Source organism: Terrapene carolina, unplaced genomic scaffold (assembly GCF_002925995.2).
Source record: "Terrapene carolina triunguis isolate 2854851 unplaced genomic scaffold, T_m_triunguis-2.0 Scaffold96, whole genome shotgun sequence".
In the NCBI taxonomy this organism is placed as follows: domain Eukaryota; kingdom Metazoa; phylum Chordata; order Testudines; family Emydidae; genus Terrapene; species Terrapene triunguis.
In genome coordinates, this window is record NW_020664447.1 from 3,604,108 (window position 1) to 3,627,815 (window position 23,708).

Consider the following 23,708-nt stretch of genomic DNA (forward strand, 5'->3'; position numbering starts at 1 on the left):
CTAACAGAGTGAGTTCCGACATGCCCTTCAAGTGACTGTCTCACTAAAGGAAAAGAATGAGCAATGCGAGTTAATAGCCAACAAGAGATAGGTCAGATTGTGGCCTAAAGAACTAACACGTTGGTGTCATGAGACTCAGAAATCCGGATGGACTTTGTAAGAGGCTTTGTCCGCTTCAAATAAAAACAGAGAGACTGTTAGATCCAGTATGTGGAACAGGGCTTTGCTGAGACAACCAAGACTGCATAGGAAAAATACTGGAAGGGCTGCCTGGTTAAAGTGATATTCTGGTAGAATTAAAATCAGATGAATATAGAAATTTATACTCTTATCAAATTTAGTACAGTCTGGAGAATTTACATCCTTGAACTCATTCTATGTCGTAAGATAAAAACACTAACCAGAAGATTAACACTCCATATAAACATACTTAAACATGCAGGATCTATCTATAGGCTTCAGAGAGAATTTGAGTGGTTTTTCATTGTGTTGATATTGAATGATTCAACAGAGATTTTAACGGATTTATCATAAATTTTTTTTTAAATGTCCAGATTCCTGCACAATCTGTTTGAATTTTATGGAATTGTTTACGACCCAAATAGAAACAGTTGAAAATGTGTGACATCTAGGTTCTGACAAGAACAAAAGAAACTCAAGTATTTTTGTGGGGAACAAGAGAAAAAAATCTATTTGGTCCCGCAATACACAGTGAACGTCCTGAGCATAAGTGATTGAATAACTTGTAATATAAAGTTTGTATAGTTTGCTCCCCCCGTGGAGCAGTGTGAAGGACTACAGGTGAGACTTACCTTCAGAGAGAGGCACTGAATTTTGAACGATAGAATACAATCTTATTTTACACAACAAGCCTTAGCTTAACAGCACACTTCACTGTCCTTTTGAACATTAAGATAAATTACGATGTAAAGGCCATTATTCTAACATCTGCTTTTATTTAAGTATTTCATCAACACATCAGAAGTTTATCAGCAAGAACCACAGCAATTTCATCATACTTCAAAAATACATCTCCCATTTGTCAAGTTTAAAATAAGTTTTGTAAGCAATCTACAGTGACTTAAAATAGCAGTAACAAATTTCATTGACCCAAGTATTTGTGCTGTAATGCCTAGAGCAACTTTATAAGCAATTTCCTAGAAAATTCTTATAGTGCAAAGGGTACGCTGTTATTAGGAACCCCCCATTACAGATTCTGGCCTCTCATTTTTTCCCCATATATGTTTGTGACAAAACTAATGAATCTAAAGTAAAACATAGCAAGTGGATTCATATTAGTGAGCTACTCACATGCACAGTGCCTGCTAGTGTAGAACAAATAAGTTACATACCTATTTAGACAATTTGATAATCTGCAGTCTCACAACAATACTATCAGTGGATGTCCTCTTACAGGTTAGGAGTTCACACTGCTTTGGAATCTTCTTCAGTGTTAGAGGAAAGCCAGAGCTTTCTGCTGATTACAGGGCTCAGGAGAGCAAAAACGTTAACAGTTCAGGATGTACTTGTCCATTTTTATGCAGTGTCCTCATTTTGGCACAAGTAAGTTGCCCCATTTGTATGTTGTTCAAAGTTGATGGAAACCCTATGATTTCTTTTTGGTTCTAAGTGTGGTAGCGGGTTTTGGTATGTTTTTATTTCCCGTTCCTTGGCTTGAAGACATAGAGGACTTTTCTGTCTCCCCCTTCCTTTCTTGACTGTCCTGATTTCGCCTTGAATTTGACACTGGAGATACTGACCTACCTGCAGAGGACTATAATTAAAAAAGAAGTTTAATATATATGTGTTTTTATGTTAACAAAATAATGGTAGACATCATAGTACAAAAAGCAGATGAGTTATGTAGTGGTACCATGCCAGTATTATTCTACATCAATGTAAGTTATAAAAAAGTAGTTAAAGACAGTAAAGGACATTATAAAGTGCAAGAGAAGCTGATCTATGAAAAATATAATTCTTATCTTCTTCTGTGGTATACTTGCACAGCTTTCATTCCACTAATCTAAAATCCCATGCTTTGGGGACAACACTACATTCTTAATACCTGTTTAGGACTACTTACATCCAACTGTAATTATCTGATATTAGTCTTCACTAGCCAGACTTCTGTACCAAGATTTATGATTTTAAGGAACATAATAATCACTATTATTGTTATTCAATTATCATAACAATCCAAATACATTTTAAAGCTGTTATCTTTATCCTTTATAAATGTGTAATTAGGACTATTTTTTCTGTTCTGCGTCTTGATTAAAACTTGGCCAATGCATGAGCGTACCAATATCACTGCTCTACAGCCAAAATGCTTCTGAAATAAATGTAGTCAAACTTTACTAATTCTGGGTCACTGAGAACGAAAATGATGCTTAAAATTGATGATTGGCTCTAGTTTTCAAGATATGCTATTGGGTCAGTATATACGACCCTTGACTTGGGAATGGCGGAGGATAAGTGAGTTATAAAGGGAAGGGATCTCAATTTAAACCAGAAATGACTAAAATACATCTTTGACTGGATCTATGAATAAATCTATGACTGGGTTTGGACAGTACTTGCTTTTTAGGCAAAACAATGAATGATGCAATCTGAAGCTGGTATTGCGTCATACATGATATGAATTGCATCATGTTATTCCTAGAAGTCATGGATGATGCAATCATAACGAAGCTTACATCACTCTGCTGAACAAATTGCCCTATATCAGCTCTAGAAATCATACAGTGTCGTGCTCTCTTATTTGTCAGTGTTTGATTTTGCAAAGGGACACATTTCTGTTTAGCCAAAGTGAGCAGAGATGCCTCGTACTTGTGTGAACAGTGCAGATAACTTCTGCTATGTTTGTGGTGAAGTGACTTTTGCATCACAAAAGCGCAGTATAACCACTATGGTTAAGAAAGCCTACCACCTTTATTTTGGCTGCAAAATTGGAGATCAGGACAAGAGGTGGGCCCCACACATATGCTGCAACACTTGTGCAACAAATCTTCGCCAGTGGTTGAACAGGAAAAGGAAATCTATGCCTTTTGCAGTGCCAATGATTTGGAGAGAACCAACAGATCATACCAGCAATTGTTACTTCTGCATGGTGCCTCCGGTTGGGAAAGGTGTGTCAAAGAAGAAAAAGTGGACTGTGCATTTATCCAAACATTCCATCAGCTATACGCCCAGTACCCCACGGAGAAGGACTGCCGGTTCCTGATGCACCAGAATCATTCTCACTTGAGTCAGACGAGGAAGAGGAAGAGGATGAAACTTCTGGTCCTGAACCATCAATGTCACAGGACCCACATTTTCTCCCATCCTCCTCCTCTGAACCACACCTCATAACACAAGGTGAACTGAATGACCTTGTCGGGGATTTGGAACTACCCAAGAGTAAGGCAGAGCTGTTGGGCTCCAGATTATAGCAGTGGAATCTCCTGGCAGGTGATGTTAGGGTTTCCATGTTCCGTGACCGTTAAAAGGATCTTGTCCCATTCTTCTTCATGGAAGGTGATCTTGTAGCCTGCAACAACATCGATGGTGTGATGGCAGCCCTCAACATTGTTCACGATCCAGATGAGTGGAGACTGTTCATTGATTCATCGAAGACGAGTCTTAAAGCTGTTTTACTGCATAATGGCAATGTTTTGCCATCAATTCCAGTTGGTCATGCAGTCCATATGAAGGAAACCTATGACAACATGAAACAACTTTTGAGGTGCATAAACTATGATCAACATCAGTGGCAGCTTTGTGGCGATTTGAAGGTTGTTGCTCTCTTGCTTGGTCTGCAGACTGGATACACAAAGTACTGCTGTTTTCTCTGAGAATGGGATAGTCGTGCAAGAGATTCCCACTACATCAAGAAAGATTGGCCACTCCGACAGTCATTGGAGCCTGGGAGGAAAAGTGTTCAGCATCCACCACTTGTTGAATCAAGGAAGATTTTGTTACCACCCTTACACATCAAGCTGGGTCTGATGAAGAACTTTGTCAAGGCCATTGACAAAACACAAGCAGCTTTCAAGTACCTCCGTGGAAAATTTCCAAGGTTAAGTGAAGCTAAGATAAAGGAAGACTATTGCTGGACAGTGACAAGAGATGCTCCATGTAATGAATACAAGAGACAAGCCAAGAAGCGCCGAGTAGACACTGAATAGGACTAAACTATGTATATAATAGTTTTTTGCCTTTTGTTTCATAATAAATTTTATTTATATAACCCTTTTGCTGATTTTTAAAGTGTTACATAAACAGGACAGGTGAAATATTATCATGTAAAGCAACCATAAACACATGAAAAGACCTAGGTTTACAATTTATGATTAAAACTCTACTATCTACACAATATACATAGACATAAAATGTAAAAACTTAAATATCTTAGAAACAGTAGCCAATCACTTGTTTTAATTCTCATATTTGAATTCAGCACATCAAAATACATAATAAATAGCACATTTTATCTCTGAAGCAGACGACTTCTCAAAAATTGTAGACCAGTGTATTCTTTAGTTCTCCAAGTCTTATTCTCTAATTTCCAGGTTTCTCACCTTACTAGAACTGATTTTTTAAAAAAACCTGCTAAACCGATAAAGCAGTCAACAGCCATCCAATAAATCTCAATCATTTTATTTTTACTTTCCGACAAAGTGCAGTTAACTATTGTAAGAGCACTTCTTGGGCCAGAGTCTCAGCTAGTATGAATCAGCTGATGACTTCAATGGAAAGATGCCAATTTACACCAGCTGAGGAACTAGCCCTTAATGTTTATCTTTATATATTCTAATTTTTTCTTCTGCAAAAATCTCATCCTTCACTCACTTGTGCTGTATCCTTTTAAGTCAAAGAAACATTAACATAGATAACATAGGATTTACCACAAAATTTTAAAAACTAGGTGCTTCTTTAAGAATCCATACCTAGGAACCTACAACAAGTGGCCTGATTTTCCAAGATGTTAGGCACACAAACTACCACTGATTTCAATGGGACATGCTAGGTCTTCAAGCACTTTTGTTTCATAACAGAAATCAATTGTAAATCTTATTGCAAAACAATATTTTAAAAAGTGAATAAGAACTCACCTGTCTCTAGTTAAACACTATTTTTTCTCTTATTCTAAAAGTGTCTTAAAATAATATGTCAGCAAAGAAAACATAAAACTAAGTAAAACTGAAGATAATTGGAAAAAAGAGTTTCTGAGAGAACACTTACAGCAATGGATGGTTTGGGGGGTATACTCTTTTTTTTAAGTGTCCCATTTGGTAAAGCACTTGAGTTATTTTTTTTCTTGTTGACCTGTGAAAGAAAAATCAAGTGGTTGGAGTAATAAACCAAGTATACTTAGGAGGTTAGAAAAGGGCCTACAATATGTCTACACTGTGGTAAAAGACCTGGGCTGGAGCCTGGGCTCTGAGACTGGTGCCACACACTTTTTAATCGTAGCGTAGACATACTGGATAGCCTCAAACACAGCTCTTTTGAGAGGCAGATAGATTGATTAAATATTTAACTGGCAAAAGTTAGACCCATTTATGAAGCTTTTTATATACATTTTTTACTTGCAAGTTTACTATCAGTAAACTTCGTACACAGCTCAGCTCTTCCGTGTGTGTTAAGCACACCTTTCCCTTATGGCAAAATCCAGCTCCTTCCTCCAGTGGGGACCCCAGATCAAATGGTCTTTGGAATAGTTCCACTGTATGGACAAGAAGGGGTTAGCATTTGGGGAGCCCAGCTCTGCATAGCTTGTGTATGTGTCTCTAGGCAGTTGGTTTGGAGGAACATGCTGATCTTGAGGAGCGTGTACTCCTCAAATCCACAAGGCATTGCCACCAACCCTCTTCCCCCACTGCAGCAGGTGCGAAGTAGCAGCAGGAGCTACCACAGCATCAAGGCTACAGTTGCAGCTGAGGAGCAGCTCTGCAGTTTGAGTGAGGAGATAATTTCTTCTCCATATCCCTATGGAACTACCTATGCAAAGTCCAGTTATTCAGGGGAGTGGAGGAGCTTCTAATTCAAACAAGAATATTCTGCTCTGATATAGTCACAGCATTGCAGCTCCATATCCAAGGCTGATTCTCTGCTAAGTGGAACCATTTCCAGAGCGGGCACCATACTGTATAACAGTGAAGACTTCAACATGCTGCATAGGAACAGTCTGCATTTTGATCAATAAATCTAAGAGACAGAGAGGTCATAGCTAATGCAGAACCACCAGCATTTGCACTATGGCTTTTAGTCTCTTCAGGCCAGGGATTCAGCTGCATGCTATGAAAATTCAATATTTTAAGCAACAAGTCATCTGAGAAGTCAAAGCAATGCTTATTATAAGCATTATACCTTGGGCTTCACTATGTTACTAGTGGTTTATACATGTGTTGCTTGCGAACTATTGTTTACCTTTTCCTTCACTTCCCCCAGGATGGTTTCTTGTGACTCCGACTTACAGAATGCAGAAGGAATGTGGAAGAAAAGAATGGAGTGTCCATCAGAGATTCTTCCTCATCTGCCCATATCATCAGTTTCTTAATATCCTATTCCTTTTCTGTTAAGTTTCTGCACACACACCAGCTTAAGGGAGTGAACAGGAGCAATAGATTCTTAAGGAATTGGTATTCTGGGTCAGTCTGGTTTTGTTTCTCTTCAGAGGGTAACTATACAGTACACAGCTCATCCTGTATCCTTGTATTTATTCAGATTCTGTACCCTATGTATAAATCTTTCACTAGGTTCCAGCGATCCTCTATGGCACTAGGTCATGTTCACCATTCCTTACCTTACCAATGTATTGCCCCCTAATAATACTTAGCACTTATATAGTGTTTTATTTGTTCAGAGTATTGCACTCATACCTGTTTTGTTGGTGTACAGGGTTTGCTGCTCCCACTCTCTGTTTCTGTTTCTGCACCAACCTCTGAGTTGCCATTGCTGCTAACAGGACTTTCCTGCTCTTCAATCATGTTTTCCTGATTCAATGCAGTAGATGGACTATTCAGTTCTTCTTCCACATTGCAAACTTCACCAATGTCCAGGTTGTTATTCCATTCCTTCATCAGCTCTAGGACATTAAATGGTCTCTGGACAATATGTGTTTCACCCTATATGGTAACAATTGGGGTTTTTTTTTCACTTATTGACTCTAGAACACACAACATTAGAAAATTTAACACCAAAGTAATTTGCCTATTTGCTGTAAGAGTAAGAATTAGAATACATGAATCCTTACTCCAAGTCCTCGATCTAATTGCTAGACACAATATGTCAATTAAGAGTTCTGACTAAGACTTTATCTTTTTATACTTGAGTGATAGTGCCTGGAATGAATTTCTTTTGTGTGAAATAGGGCACATGTGCAGAGTAAACTAGGAATGGATTCATTTACTTAAATCTGCAATTAAATGTGGGCAAAATGGATGGCACAAACACTAAACTAACTACCTCATTTGCAGGCACAATCAGGCAGTTAAATATGTAAGTACATTGAATTGTACCCACAAAATCAGGCTGAGTTTAGGCCTTTTAAAAAAAAATCTAGGCCTTGAAGAGCTCCAGATAATTATATAGCACATAAAGAGAAGTGAGAGTTTGTATTCTGACAATTTTTAAGAAAGTGGAATCATTTAAGTTAATTGTCTGTGTTGGCTCATTTGAACACCTGTTGAGTTTAATTGGCTAGCATCTGGTGCTAATTGTGGGTAAAGAGAGTCATGGATTACTAATTGGCTGTCTTTACATTGTTTCATTTTCTTTTGTCTTCCTTTTCAGCTTTTTCTGTTCGGGTTTTAAGAGCGTGTGTTTCAGTAAGATTCAAGACACAAAATGAAGAGATGTCCAGTTATTTGTGAATAATGTAAGATGCTGTATTTCCTCCATGAAGACACCCAGCACATATCTAGAAGGACACACAGTTTCAGCTTAGTGAGCACCACTAGACTGCTGATCTTAAAAGCCTACTTGCCCCACTACAGAAAACTCAGGAAAATTAAAAGTTCATCAGTGAGAATTTTCAAGAGGAAGCAGAGAGGTCTGGAGTATGTTGATCAGAAACCACAGTGGGAGATGAAATCTGGGTTACAGTAAAAAGAATGAGTCACGGATATAACCAGGACTAACAATTTCACTAAATGCTTTTCAGTTTAACTGGTTCTGTGAACTTGAGATTTAAAAAGAACAAAAACTCCCCTCAAAAACAATTAAAACATTGAAAAATACACTTCTGCACACAATAAGGGCAAGAGAACTGGGCACAAGAAAAAGCAATGGCAGAAAGGAACTCGATAGTTCAAAATATAGGCTCTGACCCTCTGATGATAAAAAGTGCCACGTATCTGCTGCAAGTGCTTTGTTCCCTCCATTCCTATAAGACTTCAAGTCATTAGGAGTTAACACAGGGCAGCATTTCTTTGGATGAAAATATGGGGGAAGTCATAACTGAGTCTTTATAAGGAAACAAACTGTATATTGCCAGGGTAGCACTCAAGCACAGGCAAACTCCTGTCAGCAGTTGAGAAAGAGCCTGTCTTGAGTCACATTATAGAAATAACAGTGGAGTCTTCAAATCAGGATGGAGATGTAGTAAGTTGAAGAAAAAGATGTCTAAACACGTACAGAAATGCTACTGACACCACGAGGAAAGTTGACAGAGGCAGCTAAAAACTTTAAATAGACTGATAAATGTGGTGAACCCTGAGGAATTTTAGGGTTAAGAAGCTATGGAGCATTTTTTTTAAAATAACGAACAGAATAACAATATAACCAAGCATGGGGGAGCAAGCATGTTGCCTCACACATACTTAATGTGACAAAAACACTCATTTTTATGATTTTCCATTCAGAGTGAAGTGAGAGACAATGATTAGCTAAGAGAACTCTGACTACATCTGTCAATATATAAGAGATATATTAATTAAAAAGGAGGCAGAAGCTTCTCACCCACAGCAAATGCAATATAAACATAAAATAACTAACATGGGATAAACTTGCAAGGACAACAAAAAAATCAACTAGCAAACATAGTTCATGAAAGCAGAAGGGAAAGTAACTGGAAAAATTATTGTAGAGAGCACTGTACAACTGCTTCTCTTCTTGAAATGTGTTATTAATAAAATATACTATTTTGCGTCTAGTGGAAAAATGTGGAAACCAAGTTCTGAACTCAGTTGTAGCATAAAAGATGTCTGTGAGAGACCAGCTCCCATCTCTGTTTTAAATGCTTTGACCGTCATCACTCTTTTCAAATGCAGGTGGGAGGGATAGCTCAGTGGTTTGAGCATTGGCCTGCTAAACTCAGGGTTGTGAGTTCAATCCTTGAAGGGGCCACTTAGGGATATGGGGCAAAATCAGTACTTGGTCCTGCTAGTGAAGGCAGGGGGCTGGACTCGATGACCTTTCAAGGTCCCTTCCAGTTCTAGGAGATAGGATATCTCCACTAATTTATTTATTTATAAAAGATGTCTGTGAGAGACCAGCTCCCATCTCTGTTTTAAATGCTTTGACCGTCATCACTCTTTTCAAATGCATGCTCTATAGAATCACAGAAGTCACAGGGTTAAAATGATTGTCAGATGGGTCATTTAGTCTCTGTGTAAGCTGGTGAGCTATCTCACCATCCCAGGAAAGAACTAGTGCCATGCCTGAGTCTATTGCAGGCGTCTGCCTCTGGGCACAATTTATTGTTCAAACACAAAACTCGTAACACTAAAACAAAGCAATTTCCCTGACCAACACAGAATGCAGTCCCCAGAGACTTTCCCCTGGCCTCTCTCAGCCCCCAGAAAAAGGACATACCTTTTCCTTAAATACCTGGTTGGGCTATGTGACAGACAGGTAGTCCTTATCCCTTTCCTGGACGTTTTACCCTGTCACATCACTCCTTTGCATTTTTCCAGAACTGATAATGTCATGATCATTACTCCTGATAGAGATGGATCAAGTCTAGTAGTAAGTATCAGTAATAATGGCAATTCCACCAACTCCCTTGGCAATCTGTCCCATTAGCTAAGCTGTTTTATTATTTAAGTTTTCCCACATTCACTTTTTGTTATGTTCTCTTTAAGTATTATGTAATTCATTATTGGTCTCTGTCCATCTGTCTAGCATCCATTTGATATATAGGGAGAGGGGTTTTTTTAAACCCGGCATTTTGTCACCTCCTTCTGATCTGCTGTTTATTTGATATAGTTGTCTGTTTTCATCATCTTAAACTCTGTTAGGGCTTTAATAGCTGCTCTAATTGCAGACATTGTTCTTTCTTTCTTGGCTATGGAAGTCTTTGTGCCTTTTTGTCTATGTCTTCAGAGGTGGCCTTTCCACTTGGATTATACATTTTCCATCTTTCCAACCTCAGCTATTTACCATCCCCATCCCACTGGGGATTTTTCCAGTGGCTTTAGGTCGTCTCTCTACCATTTCCACGTTTCATCTCTCTGCCACTCCCATGCACCAGAAGGGAGTCCACGGAGAGTTGTGCTTTGTGGCACAGAAGCAGGGTGGGCCTCCTGTGGTGCCTCCACATCCTGTTTCCTGTGCAGCAGAAGCACACAGTTTCCAAATGTGTTCAGGGCAGTCTGCAGCTGCAACATGTGGGGAGGAAGACAGGATTAAGGACAATAAAACACTAATGTTTTTCCTTTGGTTATTTAATGAAGGGAGTGACTTCTCTGTAGGGCCCTGGTTCAGCAGTCCTGCCCTATTTAGCTAAGCACTTAGCCTGAAAATGTAAAGGTATATCTATGCATTCCAAGGCCAGAAGGGACCACTGTGAGCCTCCAGTCTGATCTCCTAAATAATACAGGCCATGAAATAGCCCCAAAATAATTCCTAGGGAATAACATTCAATCTTGATTTAAAAATTGCCAGTGATGGACCCTTGGTAAACTGTCCCATTGGTTAATTACTCTCACTGTTAAAAGTGTACACCTTACTTCCAGTCTGAATTTGTCCAGCTTCAACTACCAGCCATATTTGTTCCCCAAGTAGGTACTTATAGACTGTAATCAGGTCGCCTCTTAGCTGTCTCTTTTAAACTAAATGGATTGAGCACCTTGAGTCTATCACTATAAAGGATGTTTTCTAATCCTTTAATCATTCTTGTGGCTCTTCTCTGAACCGTTTCCAATTTATCAACATCCTTCTTGAATTGTGGGCATCAGAACTTGAACACACTATTCCAGCAATGACTGCACCAGTGTCAAATACAGAGGTAAAATAACCTCTCTACTCCTACTTGAGATTCTCCTGTTTTTGCATCCGAGGATCGCATTAGTTCTTTTGGCCGCATTGTAACATCGAGAGCTCATGTTCGGCTGACTATCCACCACAATCACCAAATCTTTTTCAGATTCACTGTTTCCCAGGATAGAGTCCGTCGTGCTGGAAGTGTGACCAACATTCTTTGTTCCTAAATGTATATATTTGCATTTAGCCGTATTAAAACACATACTGTTTGCTTGTGCCCAGCTTACCAAGTGACCCAGATGGCTCTGAATCAGTGACCTGTCATCTTTATTATTTACCACTCCCCCAATTTTTGGGTCACCTGAAAACTTTATCAGTGATGATGATGTGTGTTCTTCCAGGTCATTGATAAAAATGTTAAGGATAGGGCCAAGAAACAATCCCTGTGCGACCCACTAGAAAAAGACCTGCTTGGTGACGATTCCTCCTTTACAATTACATTTTGAAACCTATCAGTTAGCCAGTTTTTAATTCACTAAATGTGCGTCTGGTTAATTTTATGTCCTTCTTGTTTTTTAATCAAAACCTTACAGAAGTCTAAATATACTACGTCAACACTATTATCTTTAGCAACCAAATGTATAATCTCATAAAAAAATATCATGTTAGATTGAGAGGATCTATTTTCCATAAACCCCTGGTGATTTACATTAATTACATTACCCTTCTTTAATTCTTTACTAATTGAGTCCCATATAAGTCACTCCATTATTTTGCCTGGGATCAATGCCAGGCTGAGAGCCCTATAATTACCCTGGTCACCCATTTACCCTTTTTAAAAACTGGCACACCATTAGCTTTTTTACAGTCTTCTGGAACTTCCCCAGTATTCCATGATTTATAAAAAATCAACATTAATGGTCTTGTGAGCTCCTCAGCTAGCTCTTTTAAAACTCTTGAATCTGGACCTGGTGATTTAGAAAGCTTAGAAGCTTTAGTAGCTTCTGTTTAACATCCTCCAGAGATACTAGTGGAATGGAAAAAGTATTATCACCCTATGATGAGACTATATCATCTGTTTCTTCCCAAATAAAGAACAGGAATATTCATTGAACAACTCTGTATTTTCTGTATTATTATTTATAAATCTACCATTTCCATGGACCAATATCATTGCCGGGATTATTTTTGTACCTAAACTATTAAAAAAACTCTTTTAGTCATTGTTCTGCTCAATGTTGCAAAAACTAGCTGATTTTGGAGACTAAGTCTCGTTGAATGTCAATATGATTTAGGCTCCTAAATCACTTTCGAAGCTCAGAGTTAGGCTCCTAAGGCAGTTAAATTCATTAATTGCCTTGGGAAAGCCATGATTTCTCTGTGGCTCAATTTTCCCATCTATATAATAGATATAAATAATACCAATCTACTTTACAGGAATGTTATACGAGTAAATCAATTACGACCTGATCCTTTAGCATCCTTTCTGAGGCAATGCCTAAATACATTTAAAAATCTGGGCTTTAAGGCATTGTATAACTTTAGGAACATGCTTAAATGCCACTGACTTAAATGGGAGTGAAGCACACCTTTATGTAATCTGCAGAATAGGGATGGGTTTAAGCCTGTGCTTAAATGTTTTGCTGAATTGGGGCCATAGATTAGATAGCAGAGGTTTTTTTAATGAAGGTTGATTTTGAGAAGTTTGTAGCCAAAAGAAATGAAAAATCTCATTCTGTGTGCGGAAGTTTATACTCAGAAAATGCTGTGCCTCCTGGTTCCGCGTCAAGCAAGATAATGGACTGGTAATTTCACCAAAGAGAAATTGTATCACAGCACCAGAAAATGATAAAACATCCAAACTGTGGAAGAGTTCACCTTCAACAGTGCTCACAGACTGTACCAAGAAAAAAAAACATTAATAGCAGGGGAAAATCCAAACCCCTTGTCTGAAAGGAAACAGCACCCTCTGCCAGTCTCAGTGCTGAGAAAAAACCTCAGACATTCTCAGTGGGCAATGAAGCAAAACAGAGATGTAGTACCTTCGAGCTTAAAATATACAGTACTAGATAGAAAGGAAATGGAATATAGGTTATGTGCAAATATCAAGGTTGAACAGTTGATAGGAAATTACAGGATTGCACTAAACTATGCACATAATAATAAACTATATTGGTTCTAAAAATTCCTGAAGAGAATTATATCGACGATGTGCAAAATATAATGTACCAGCAGATCGTTTAAACACAACATCCTAGTTGCCATACAACTACTCGCCTTCATCTGACCTTAACAAGATTCCTCTATTCCGGTCTCTTTTTTGCCTATTTTTTCAAATGATGAAAAGGGAAAGTGAAAAGGGTTGGGAAAAGCAGCAAAATGGTGTATATCAAAAATAATCAAAACTAGAAATAAAATTGTATTAATAAGTATTTGTAAATAATTAATCAGTGATCCTTTGCACAGCCCACAGCCAAACTACATATTGTCTGAAACAGACAACAGATAAACCTCTGTGGTAATTACTATCTAAAATTGGTCTTGAGGTTTGTTGATTTAACTGTAAATGCAATGTAATTCTACAATGAATTTTGTTTATTATTTTGCCACATTTATCTTTGACGTGTCACTTTTTGTTATGCAGGATAACTTGTGACTGTATAACTTTTGGGTACAGGTGGTTGAGATTTTCTGGTGGGAAATTGTAATGCCAAATGCATTAACTCTTACGCAGGAACTCATGTGTCACTTGGCACCGAGGGGTTAATTTTTAATTTTTTTATGCACTACAAATCTCTACATGATATTGCACTTTCATGTTATCCATCTGGACACTTCAAAAATGCTATCAAAGCTGAAGCATGAAGTAGAAACTAGTGGCCTGATTTTCAGTACTGAGCACCTACAACTCCCACTGAAGTTAAACAGGAGCTACAGATCCCTCAGACATCTTAAGGAACACTGAAGACAACACATAAGTAGTATCACTTATCACTGAAAGTCCTCACTTCCTCACTCTACACTCCTTAGCAAATCTAGTGAGTTTCTTATTGGAAACTGAAAAACATTTAACTACTCCTCTTCTAACGCCACAATATCAGAGCCTCGTGTACAAGAAAACAAATGTTTGGGGCAAATTAAATAAACAGTTTACTAATAAAAAACAGTTGCAGGACTCAGGTCTGAACAGAGATATGCATATATTCAACAGAAGTCTCATCTACATTTAAGGAAACAGCCATGTTAAATGCACCCATTTTTTAAACAGAGTCAGTTAACATGGGTATTTTCTTAGAGGTCAGTTATGAGTTCCCACAGCTTAATTTATAAGAGTGGTGGTAGGAGAGAGATTGCTGTGTCTGCAGCACTACTGGCTCCAGAGAGTTTTGTCATGAGAGAACAGCTTTACATTATGCTTGGAACCTTGTACCTGGGGTTCTGTTAAATCAGCACATCCCCTGGTCCCCACTTTTCAGTACACTCGTCCTTGACAGAGGAGTGGTTGTAGATGCCTTCTATAACGACACTCCCCTGACCAGTGGACTTCCTGCAGCTGGGGGGTTGTTATCAGGGTCTGTAATAGCAGAAGCCAATATGATCTTGGGCTAAAAATCCATCCCATTATCTATAAAAATCCACACTTGACAGAATCTGGGTTATTACCCTGTGCTGAAACTAAATTTGCAGGTGTTGGACACATAATTACTACCAGTAATTATAAAAATAATTTACACAGGGCTTGTTTGTGGAAAATGCATAGCTAGATCTGAGAAAAACTAGTCTCCTACTTACTTTTTAAATGAAGAATAACACAGTAAATTAAGTCTAGTGTTCGAGAAATGTATAGTATGAAAAGGAAAGGTTTATTATGAATTAGGGGAATGTTCTGTTTGAATTTTGTAGCTCTTATACATGATTTACACTAGAACCCCACTAATGTACAATTTGGTAAGCCACAAACCAACAACGAAAGCAGATTTCCAGGTCCACAGTTTACTGATGCACAGAACAGGGAGGTTCTCTTGGTATGTCAAGGCAGAATTAATATAGGTGTCATCACACTTCACAGGCCACTGAGAAAGTGTCAGGGTCAGCCATGGGCCTGACCCAAGAATTTACATGACAGTCGTTGATTGTCTCCTCTGAGATCTCCCTGCTCAGCTAGAGCAGGGCCACTTTATTGCTGCTGGAGTGGCTCTGTTGTGGCTGAAGGAGTGATGAGAAACTGGTAGCTCATTCTGAGTAATGTATAGAGGTGTTCTACCTCCCCTACAGAGCCAATGATTCTTAATGAGCCTCAGGTGCCTCTGTGTCCTCTTAGCATTGAGCCCAGCTGCAAGAGCAAATAAAGATGGCTACCACTACTATTTTGTTGCTATCTCCCCATCTCCATCCCCTCTGCTTGACCTTTCAATGAGCTGCATAATGGGGTGCATGTATTTTGATAACCACCTCAGTGTTCAATATTCTCATAGTGTAGATCAGGGGTCAGCAACCTTTCAGAAGTGGTGTGCCGAGTCTTCATTTATTCACTCTAATTTAAGGTTTCGCGTGCCAGTAATACATTTTAACATTTTTAGAAGTCTATAATATATAACTAAACTATTGTTGTACGTAAAGTAAATAAGGTTTCAAAATGTTTAAGAAGCTTCACTTAAAATTAAATTAAAATGCAGAGCCCCCTGGACCGGTGGCCAGGACCTGGGCAGTGTGAGTGCCACTGAAAATCAGCTCGCGTGCAGCCTTTGGCACACGTGCCATAGGTTGCCTACCCCTGGTGTAGATGTTCTGCATCATAGTGCAGTGATAACAGAACTTAGAGAATAGGTTTAGAACTCCTAGGTTTTCCTCCTGGCTCTATAATTCATTTGTCTAGGGAAAGTCACTTTTTCTCTGTGGCTCAATTTGCCCATCTAAAAAACAGGCATAATTATATTGACCAACATTACAGGAATGTTGTGAGATTTAATCAGCTAGGACCTGATTCTGTACTTCCTTATGGAGATGAAACACCCTTTGAAGTCAACATAAATTTGCCTGGGTAAGAAACACAGTCTCAGGCCCTGGTAAGAAACTAAGGGCCTTTTCCAAAGCCTACTGGAGTCAGTGGATATACTCCTACTGACTTCATTCGGAATTGGATCAGACCCAAATAGGAGGCTATGTCTGTTTATTTATTGGAAAGGACAGAGGTGATACAGCATGCATGGCTGGAAGGTCAAAATTCAGTTAGAAAACAAATAAAATGGGAAGAATTTTTTGTAAAAAACTCAAAACTTACTGTTATCCACAGGTTATCAAGCAATTCATTAGCTGTGATTCGGTGGGCAGGATCTACTCTCAGAAGTAGCTGCAGTACATGTTTAGCTATAAAAAGACACTTTGATAAATCTCATTTCTGTTAATTATAACAAACCCAACACATCTCCCAAATGTCTCTGAGTGCTTTAATTCAGCAGAGAATATTTTACTTATAATGAGATTAAGTTCGTTCACAAAATCATTTAAGTGAATTTTTTTTCTTAGACTCAATTTTACTTTTATGAGAAAATTAGTTAAGGAGGTCCAAAATACTGTAATTGTTTGCTAAGTTCATTGTTGTGTTATTGGTGTTTGTTTTGTCAGATAGTTTAGTACTTACCAGCCTCACTAACTGTTTGCCAGATTGGATTAATAAAGTGCAGTTCTCCTTTCTTTATTAGTTCAAAAAGTGTTTCTTCTGAGCTTGCTATAAAGGGTGGGTCACCACATAATCTACAACAAAAGTAAAGTCAATTAATAGATTCTTACCATTGTTCACTGATGGAATAACAGGTACGCAAGATAAAACAGACCAGTATGACTGGAGAAGGTTCAGAAGGGATCTACAAGAATGTTTCAAGAGCTGAAAAATATACTTTACTAGGAGAAATTAAGGGGCTTCTCAAAGAGCAGGTTAAGAGGTAACTTAATCACAGTCTCAGTCACAATCCACAAAGGGAGAAGATGACTAATGTCCCATAGATTTTTAACCTGGCACACAAAGGTGTAACAAAATCCAATGGCTGGAAACTGAAGTTAGAAAAATTCAAACTGGAAATAAGGTGCAAATTTTTAACAATGATAATAAACTATTGAAATAATTGACCAAGACATGTGATTGATTCTCTATCAGTTAAAGTCTTTAAATCAAGACTGGATGTTTTTCTAAGAGATATGCTCTTGTTCAACCACAAGTCATGGGGCTCAATTTAGGAATTATTCTTCTGTGGTCTATGTTATGCAGGTGGTTGGACTAGATGACTATCATGGTCCAACCTAATAAATTATTTTGTTCAAACAGTGATAAACACAGTCTCAGCCCCCAAAATGCATGAGTCAGAAAGAGCCTAGTTCAGTTCTCAGAGCCCAGGTTGAGTTTGTGGCACTAGCAATTAAAACATTTTTTTAAATCTCTAAATTGAAAAAAATTGACATAAGTCATTGAGAGAGAGAAACATGGAAATTCATGATGTCCTTTGAGCAAAGTCAATTTTCAGGAAAGAACTGCACTATAGGAAATTAAGTAACTTTGATCTTTTTTAATTTGACATTTACTATATGTAGTCATATCTCAACACTTTATTGAGCTACATAATATGGAAATTGCCTGATGTGGTATAATCTAAACTAATATGTCAACAGAAAAGTGATTAAGAAAATAAATCTACAAAAGTGTCAGAAAAATATCTAGGAGATACATGTATGTGTGTGCGCGCGCATGTGTGTAAATAATTTGTGAACACAGACATCCCTGGCATTTCTCTGCATCAAATAAATTATATAACAACTTTCTTGATAGTAGAGTAAGTACAGTATTAAAACAAATGACTGAACTACATGGTATTGGACTTCATGTCTGCTAATTCCATTTACACTTAAAGGAAATAATACAATACAGTATTACTACATTGTGTTATTTTTATCGTTTATATTCATTATATACTGACTAATGTGGAAAGAAACAAACAAATGACCACATTCAAAACAAAGCTGGGCAAATATTATGAAAACATTTGTGCAAATATTAAATAAATGAATTTCCTTTGCCTATGTTCTTGACCCTTTTGTGTTTGGTTTCTGTGAACAATCTAGTTTACTGGCAGGAATGTTCACAGAAACACCAAATTCTAAGGGATCACAATATAATATTCATGGAAAGTAAATTTTGGACTTGTAAATGCAAAGTATTTACCATGGAAACTAGAGTCTACAGAATGATGATCAAATCAGAGAGCAGAAATATATGACCTATGTTTTGAATAAAAACTAACCACCAGAAATTAAATTTCAAATATTCATAACAAGTTGCTTGTGAACAATCTACAGCCAAAGATTTACATGGCAAATAATTTCAAATAGTGATTAAATTCTGCTCGTGGACTATTTGAAAACAGAAATAAAGCCTAAATTCATCAAATAAATTATTTGCCACAAATTAAGTTTTTAGCTCTATCTCAAAACACAGAAATAGCTACTGAAAATGTAACCGGCATCTCCTAGTGAAGGATGTCTGTCACTTTGTATCAAAGTATAGAATTATTATCCTGGGATTTTTTTTTTTACTTTGTTTTAATTTTTAATTTTTTAAGGTAAAACATAAAATTAATATTTTAGCGCTTTTTCCTCCCCTAAAGCTTTAATCTCAAAATCACTTTTAACAAAAACTACTCTGTTCTCTTTCATCCTTCACTATTTTTTCCTCTCCCTTCCCCAGCACTTATCCACATGGAACTCAATTTCAAGAAAAGAAAGAATTTTAAGCATGGCTTCATTTTAATCTATGATGCTGTAAGTACTGGACAGTGACAGGGTTTGTGTACCCCATATGTGCTGTCAGCTATTGGTTAGCTATGAGCAATGTATACACTATCCACGGGGCGTGGATGAAGGGAAGGAGGGAGGGCTAGATTTGCCTCCTTAGGTAAAAGCCTTACCTATAGGGTAACAAGTTAGCTAGCTATCTATATTAGCATGCTCTGAACTGCTACAAAGCAGTGCTGATTGCACATAGGAAAGAAACTCTTTACCCCTACCCAGTACACAACTGGATTTAGGCATACACTTAGCATACTGAGCAACAAGATTCCTTTATTCATCAATAAACTAACATACTTCTACACGTTAATGGACTCTCTTCATTGATGACTATTATATATGATTCTATCACTACACGTTAAAATGGAAAGTTTAAAGTACATCTCCGCTTAAATTATATATAAAAATGCATCATGCTGGCATTGTCCCATTATGCAGAGACAGTCCTGTGCATTATTATTCATGAAAACGGAGTTCATGAGTCACCTTATGCCCCCCAGATAAGTAGAGCTCAAGCCTGTTGTGGCAATAATACACTTGGTGTCAGGATGGAGCATGTCAAAGGGAGGCATTGATAGTAGCCTAGAAGGGTCAAAGTTGTGATAGTGGCAGTAATGGTTGTAATAGCTTCTTTAAACCCATTAAGGGAAGACCAGAAACTTGTGCGATGAGGGAGAGGGAGGTGCCACTAGCAAAAACATAGTTAACAGAAGAATATCATACTGCTTTCTCTAATACTATTTTCAAATTAAGCAATAAAAAGAAATGTGAAATGGATTCTATTAACTCATGTACAGTATGTTCGATCTTGTGCTGTCAACACAACTAGGTGTGAATTAATGCTACATCGGTCTAACATTGTTGTGATTATAAAATGCTAATGTAAAAATATTTATATTGCTAATTAAGGAATAAGGTCAGAAGTTCTGAGCTGCGACTGTTATCAACACAATTCACTGTTCTGAATTTTACAAGTTCTCAGCAGTGAATTGTGCTGATTGCAGACACAGCTCAGAATTCTTATTAACCAATCACATCACCCAATTTCTAATGCCCATTTTATAATATATTCTATCGTACTGACTTGTGCAACTATAACTTCACTGCCATGCCAACATTAACACCATAAAGTAGGACCATAAAACTGATCATGCATAAGCATAAAAAAGTTCACATAACACAATATACACTAGAAATTAAAATAAGAATACGGGTAATAAAAATTATGATGAGGCCTTCATTATTCTGTGAACAAAAGCAAAGGTGGGTTAGTTGCAAAGTAAAAAAAAACAGACGGAGGAACCAATGTATGGAGAAAGATTAAAAAAATCCCCAAAAGGGGAAGGTATGACAATATGAATTGCATATATGTGTGTGTTTACACACATGAGTGTGCATGTACAAAAGCTAGGACATAAAAGAATCAGATTGCATGCAAGAGAAGTAGAAAAGTCTTGGGATAGAAAGCACACCAGTGGATCAAATAGAAAGAAGCAAGGCTCTAAAATCAATGCACTAAAACCATGAATTAGGGAGAAGGCAGCTAAGAAGAGAAAGCGACCAAGAGAAAAATTAAGAATATGAAAATATAAAACCACTAAGAGCATCTGTAAGCAGTGTGACCTTTAAATTATGTAATTTTCACTTTTCATGCTTTATAGACTGTATTATGCAAGGCACTCCTGTAAGTATTTTTGCTGTAACTTGTTTTTAATACTTGGGATATGCTCACATGATTTTTCAGCTAATAACTAATTTTGAGACATTTCTTCTCTGAGAAATAACATCTCATAATTTGGTAACAATTAATGTACTGCTGTCTAGGCATGGTAATGCTGCTACATTATGAGAAGCTTTATTAAAGACATGCATACAGTCCTGTAAATGTAAGGCTTGATTTTTCCCTCCTACAACAGCATGCTTTGATAGCTATCAAGGTAAATCACAAAGAGTCAAATCCAGCATCTTTTCAGCCAGACATGTAAGGCCCAGAATGAAGTGGAATTTCTTCATTACTGCTACATGAGGACAGACAACCTGTGCAGAGAGACTCTGCAGCCCTTGCACACCATAACTGCCTGCCAGCTACTATAAACTGGAGAAAAGGTGCTGCTGGGCAAAATAGAGGGGTGTGAAATGTAGAACGCTCTAATGTGTCATGCTCTAACTATCCTGTGCAGACTGTGCTGACGCAAACTAAAAGGTACCTAGTTCACATTGAGGTAGTCACATTTCAGACAGGACTACTTAACAAGCATTGGATACCTTTTAGTTCATGCCAGCAGGATCTACACAAGGCAGTTAGAGCATGACACATTAGAATATTCTACAATTCACATCCTTCTAGTCCACACTGCAGCGCCGTTTAGACAAGCCCTGCGCCTTTCCCTGCATGTTTCCCTGAGTATGCAGCTTTTTTGCTTGGGTTGTGCACTCCATTTGAAGATTTGCCCTATAATTTGCAAGTCAGTAGCCAATTCCCTCAGACCAGCATGTTAAAAAGACAACACCTAAATCCTTAGTTTAATTTTTTAGAATTACAATGCAATGTTCTGTAATCAGATGTTATTTCAGGACTATAAACTGGTTCATAAACTAAATATGTATTCTTCAAAATCTGAGCATACTTTTAGCTCTCTTTTTCGGACATTCATTTGTAATATATTTCATATAGGTTATTATCTCAAAGATCTCCAGTCTATAACCTCTTTGCACACAAGTTTACTTTTTATTTTAATGAAAATTCATAAGCAGATTTATTATAAAGGGACAGTAGATTTATATTGATTTTACAAACTACTTACAGCATGTACATAATGACTCCTATGCTCCAAATGTCACACTGTTGGCTATAGTCATGGGCACTGATAACTTCTGGGGCTATCAACCAAGCAGAAAAAATAATATTAATAATAGAAAAAATTACTTTTAAATGCTTAAACACAAACATGAAGAATGTGCTGATGTGGTATAATTTATTCCCCTATGAAAAAAAGAACCAACAGCAGATGTTTAAATGAATAATGTACAGGCCTTAACAATTCATGTTGATGTGTCCTCACTTTTATCATTTAGCTGCTAACAGGATTGTGACATTGTGACATTAACTTGTGACTAAATGTGGTATTGTTTTTCAAGTCGTAAATTGTTAAAACATTATTTATAAAATACTGATTTAAAGCACTGCATGATACTACATTAAACATGTTTCCTTTCCGAAAAATAAGTGTAATATATAAGAATATTCACATTTTCTTCATATGGCATAAGGGCTTTTGGTAGCACATATTGTCTAACATATATTCTGTACAGTGTACAAAAAATTTTTAAATTAACAATCCTGAAAATAAAAATGTTTTTGAATACTTAAATGGCTTTATATCTTTATTTCCATGTGTACTAGATTACAAAATGCATACACTGTAATCTATTCCCTAATCATTTTTATGTTGATATAGCCGTATGTTTAAAAAAAATGCTGCTTTGGAGCCAAATTGGTGGTGGTTTATCTACTACATCATGGGACTGAAGGTCATGAGTTCATTGCAAGACTTGAGGTCCTCATTCCCAGAATCAATGAAGATGACATGTTTTGGCCCCGAAGAGAAAGCGAAAGCTAAATGCTTCATGCATCGGTACCCCCAACCTATGCAGCACTGGAGCAAATTGACACTAGCTGCCTTAGTAGGTGTTCTCCCACCATCTCAACAAAGACTGATTAACTATCTCAACCTCAATAACATTTTAATATACTATTTAACATTCTGTTGTCATTTAAAGTCTCTTTTTTTCAAAGCATTTGCCTCTTGCTGTGAAGATATCAAGCTACAGAATGTACTTTAAAATACTGTCATAATATCACAACTTGTACACAAAATGTTTAAAGGAGTATTTCCATTGTCAGTATTTGCCAAATTTATCAAAAGCTATAAATCAAAATATCATCTCATCCTTAAGATATTAGCTAATCTATTATATTTTAAGAATATTTTAATACTAGCATTAATCTATTCTATTAAAAGCAGGGAAAAGATGGCTACATTGCAAAGTGCAAGAGCTGGAGAATTCATACAGTTTCATGTCTCCAAGAGAATAAAACATAGAGGGGCAGATTCTTCGCTGGTGTAACACCAATAAAGGCAATGAAATAACATCACCAGAGGATGTGGCCCAAAGCATTTTTAAGTGCCTAGCTTGTACTTGTTACACACACTGAATAGGAAGAACAGTTATTTCTAGATTAGCTATAAAGGTTAGCTACTGATCACAAAGTAATTTCATCCTACACAGAACCCTCCTTTTAAAAAATATTTTGAGATACCATTTTTTTATAGATTGAAATGCCTGTGGGGCTAAATTTTTTATCCTTCATTATCTTTCCCAGAAGGAGATCTGTTTTTACTTTGTTAAACAATCCACAGCCAGCTAATCAGTCTGTGAAACTCATTGCCTAAATGTATCATTGAGGCAAAGAGCTCAGTAGGATTTGAAACAAAATTAGATATTGGATGATGAGGATATCCACAATATACAAGATTAAAAAATGTTTAGACGGTCATAAGACATCTACTAACTGATTTGGGAGGAGGAAGGGAGTTTTAACAAATTTGACCTATGGGCAGGTTACTCCATAATTACCAACTTCAATATTTCTTTCAACTTCTTCCGAAGCATCAGATACCAGT

The 23,708-nt window shown here is 37.2% G+C and overlaps 1 protein-coding gene across 2 annotated transcripts in view; it reads right to left on the reverse strand.

Annotated features, from left to right (window-relative positions):
- Positions 1-954: 954 nt before the first annotated feature.
- The window catches only part of STK33 (serine/threonine kinase 33), a 54,607-nt gene continuing 31,853 nt past the window's right edge, over positions 955-23,708 (reverse strand). For both annotated transcript variants that reach the window (XM_029911498.1, XM_029911497.1), the window contains exons 9-14: positions 21,828-21,903; positions 16,829-16,941; positions 16,469-16,554; positions 6,864-7,109; positions 5,224-5,307; positions 955-1,774 (exon numbers count right to left, since the gene is read on the reverse strand). In XM_029911498.1, the coding sequence (XP_029767358.1) occupies positions 1,607-1,774; positions 5,224-5,307; positions 6,864-7,109; positions 16,469-16,554; positions 16,829-16,941; positions 21,828-21,903 (773 nt within the window). In that variant the 3' untranslated portion in view covers positions 955-1,606. The remainder of the gene's footprint in view (positions 1,775-5,223; positions 5,308-6,863; positions 7,110-16,468; positions 16,555-16,828; positions 16,942-21,827; positions 21,904-23,708) is intronic.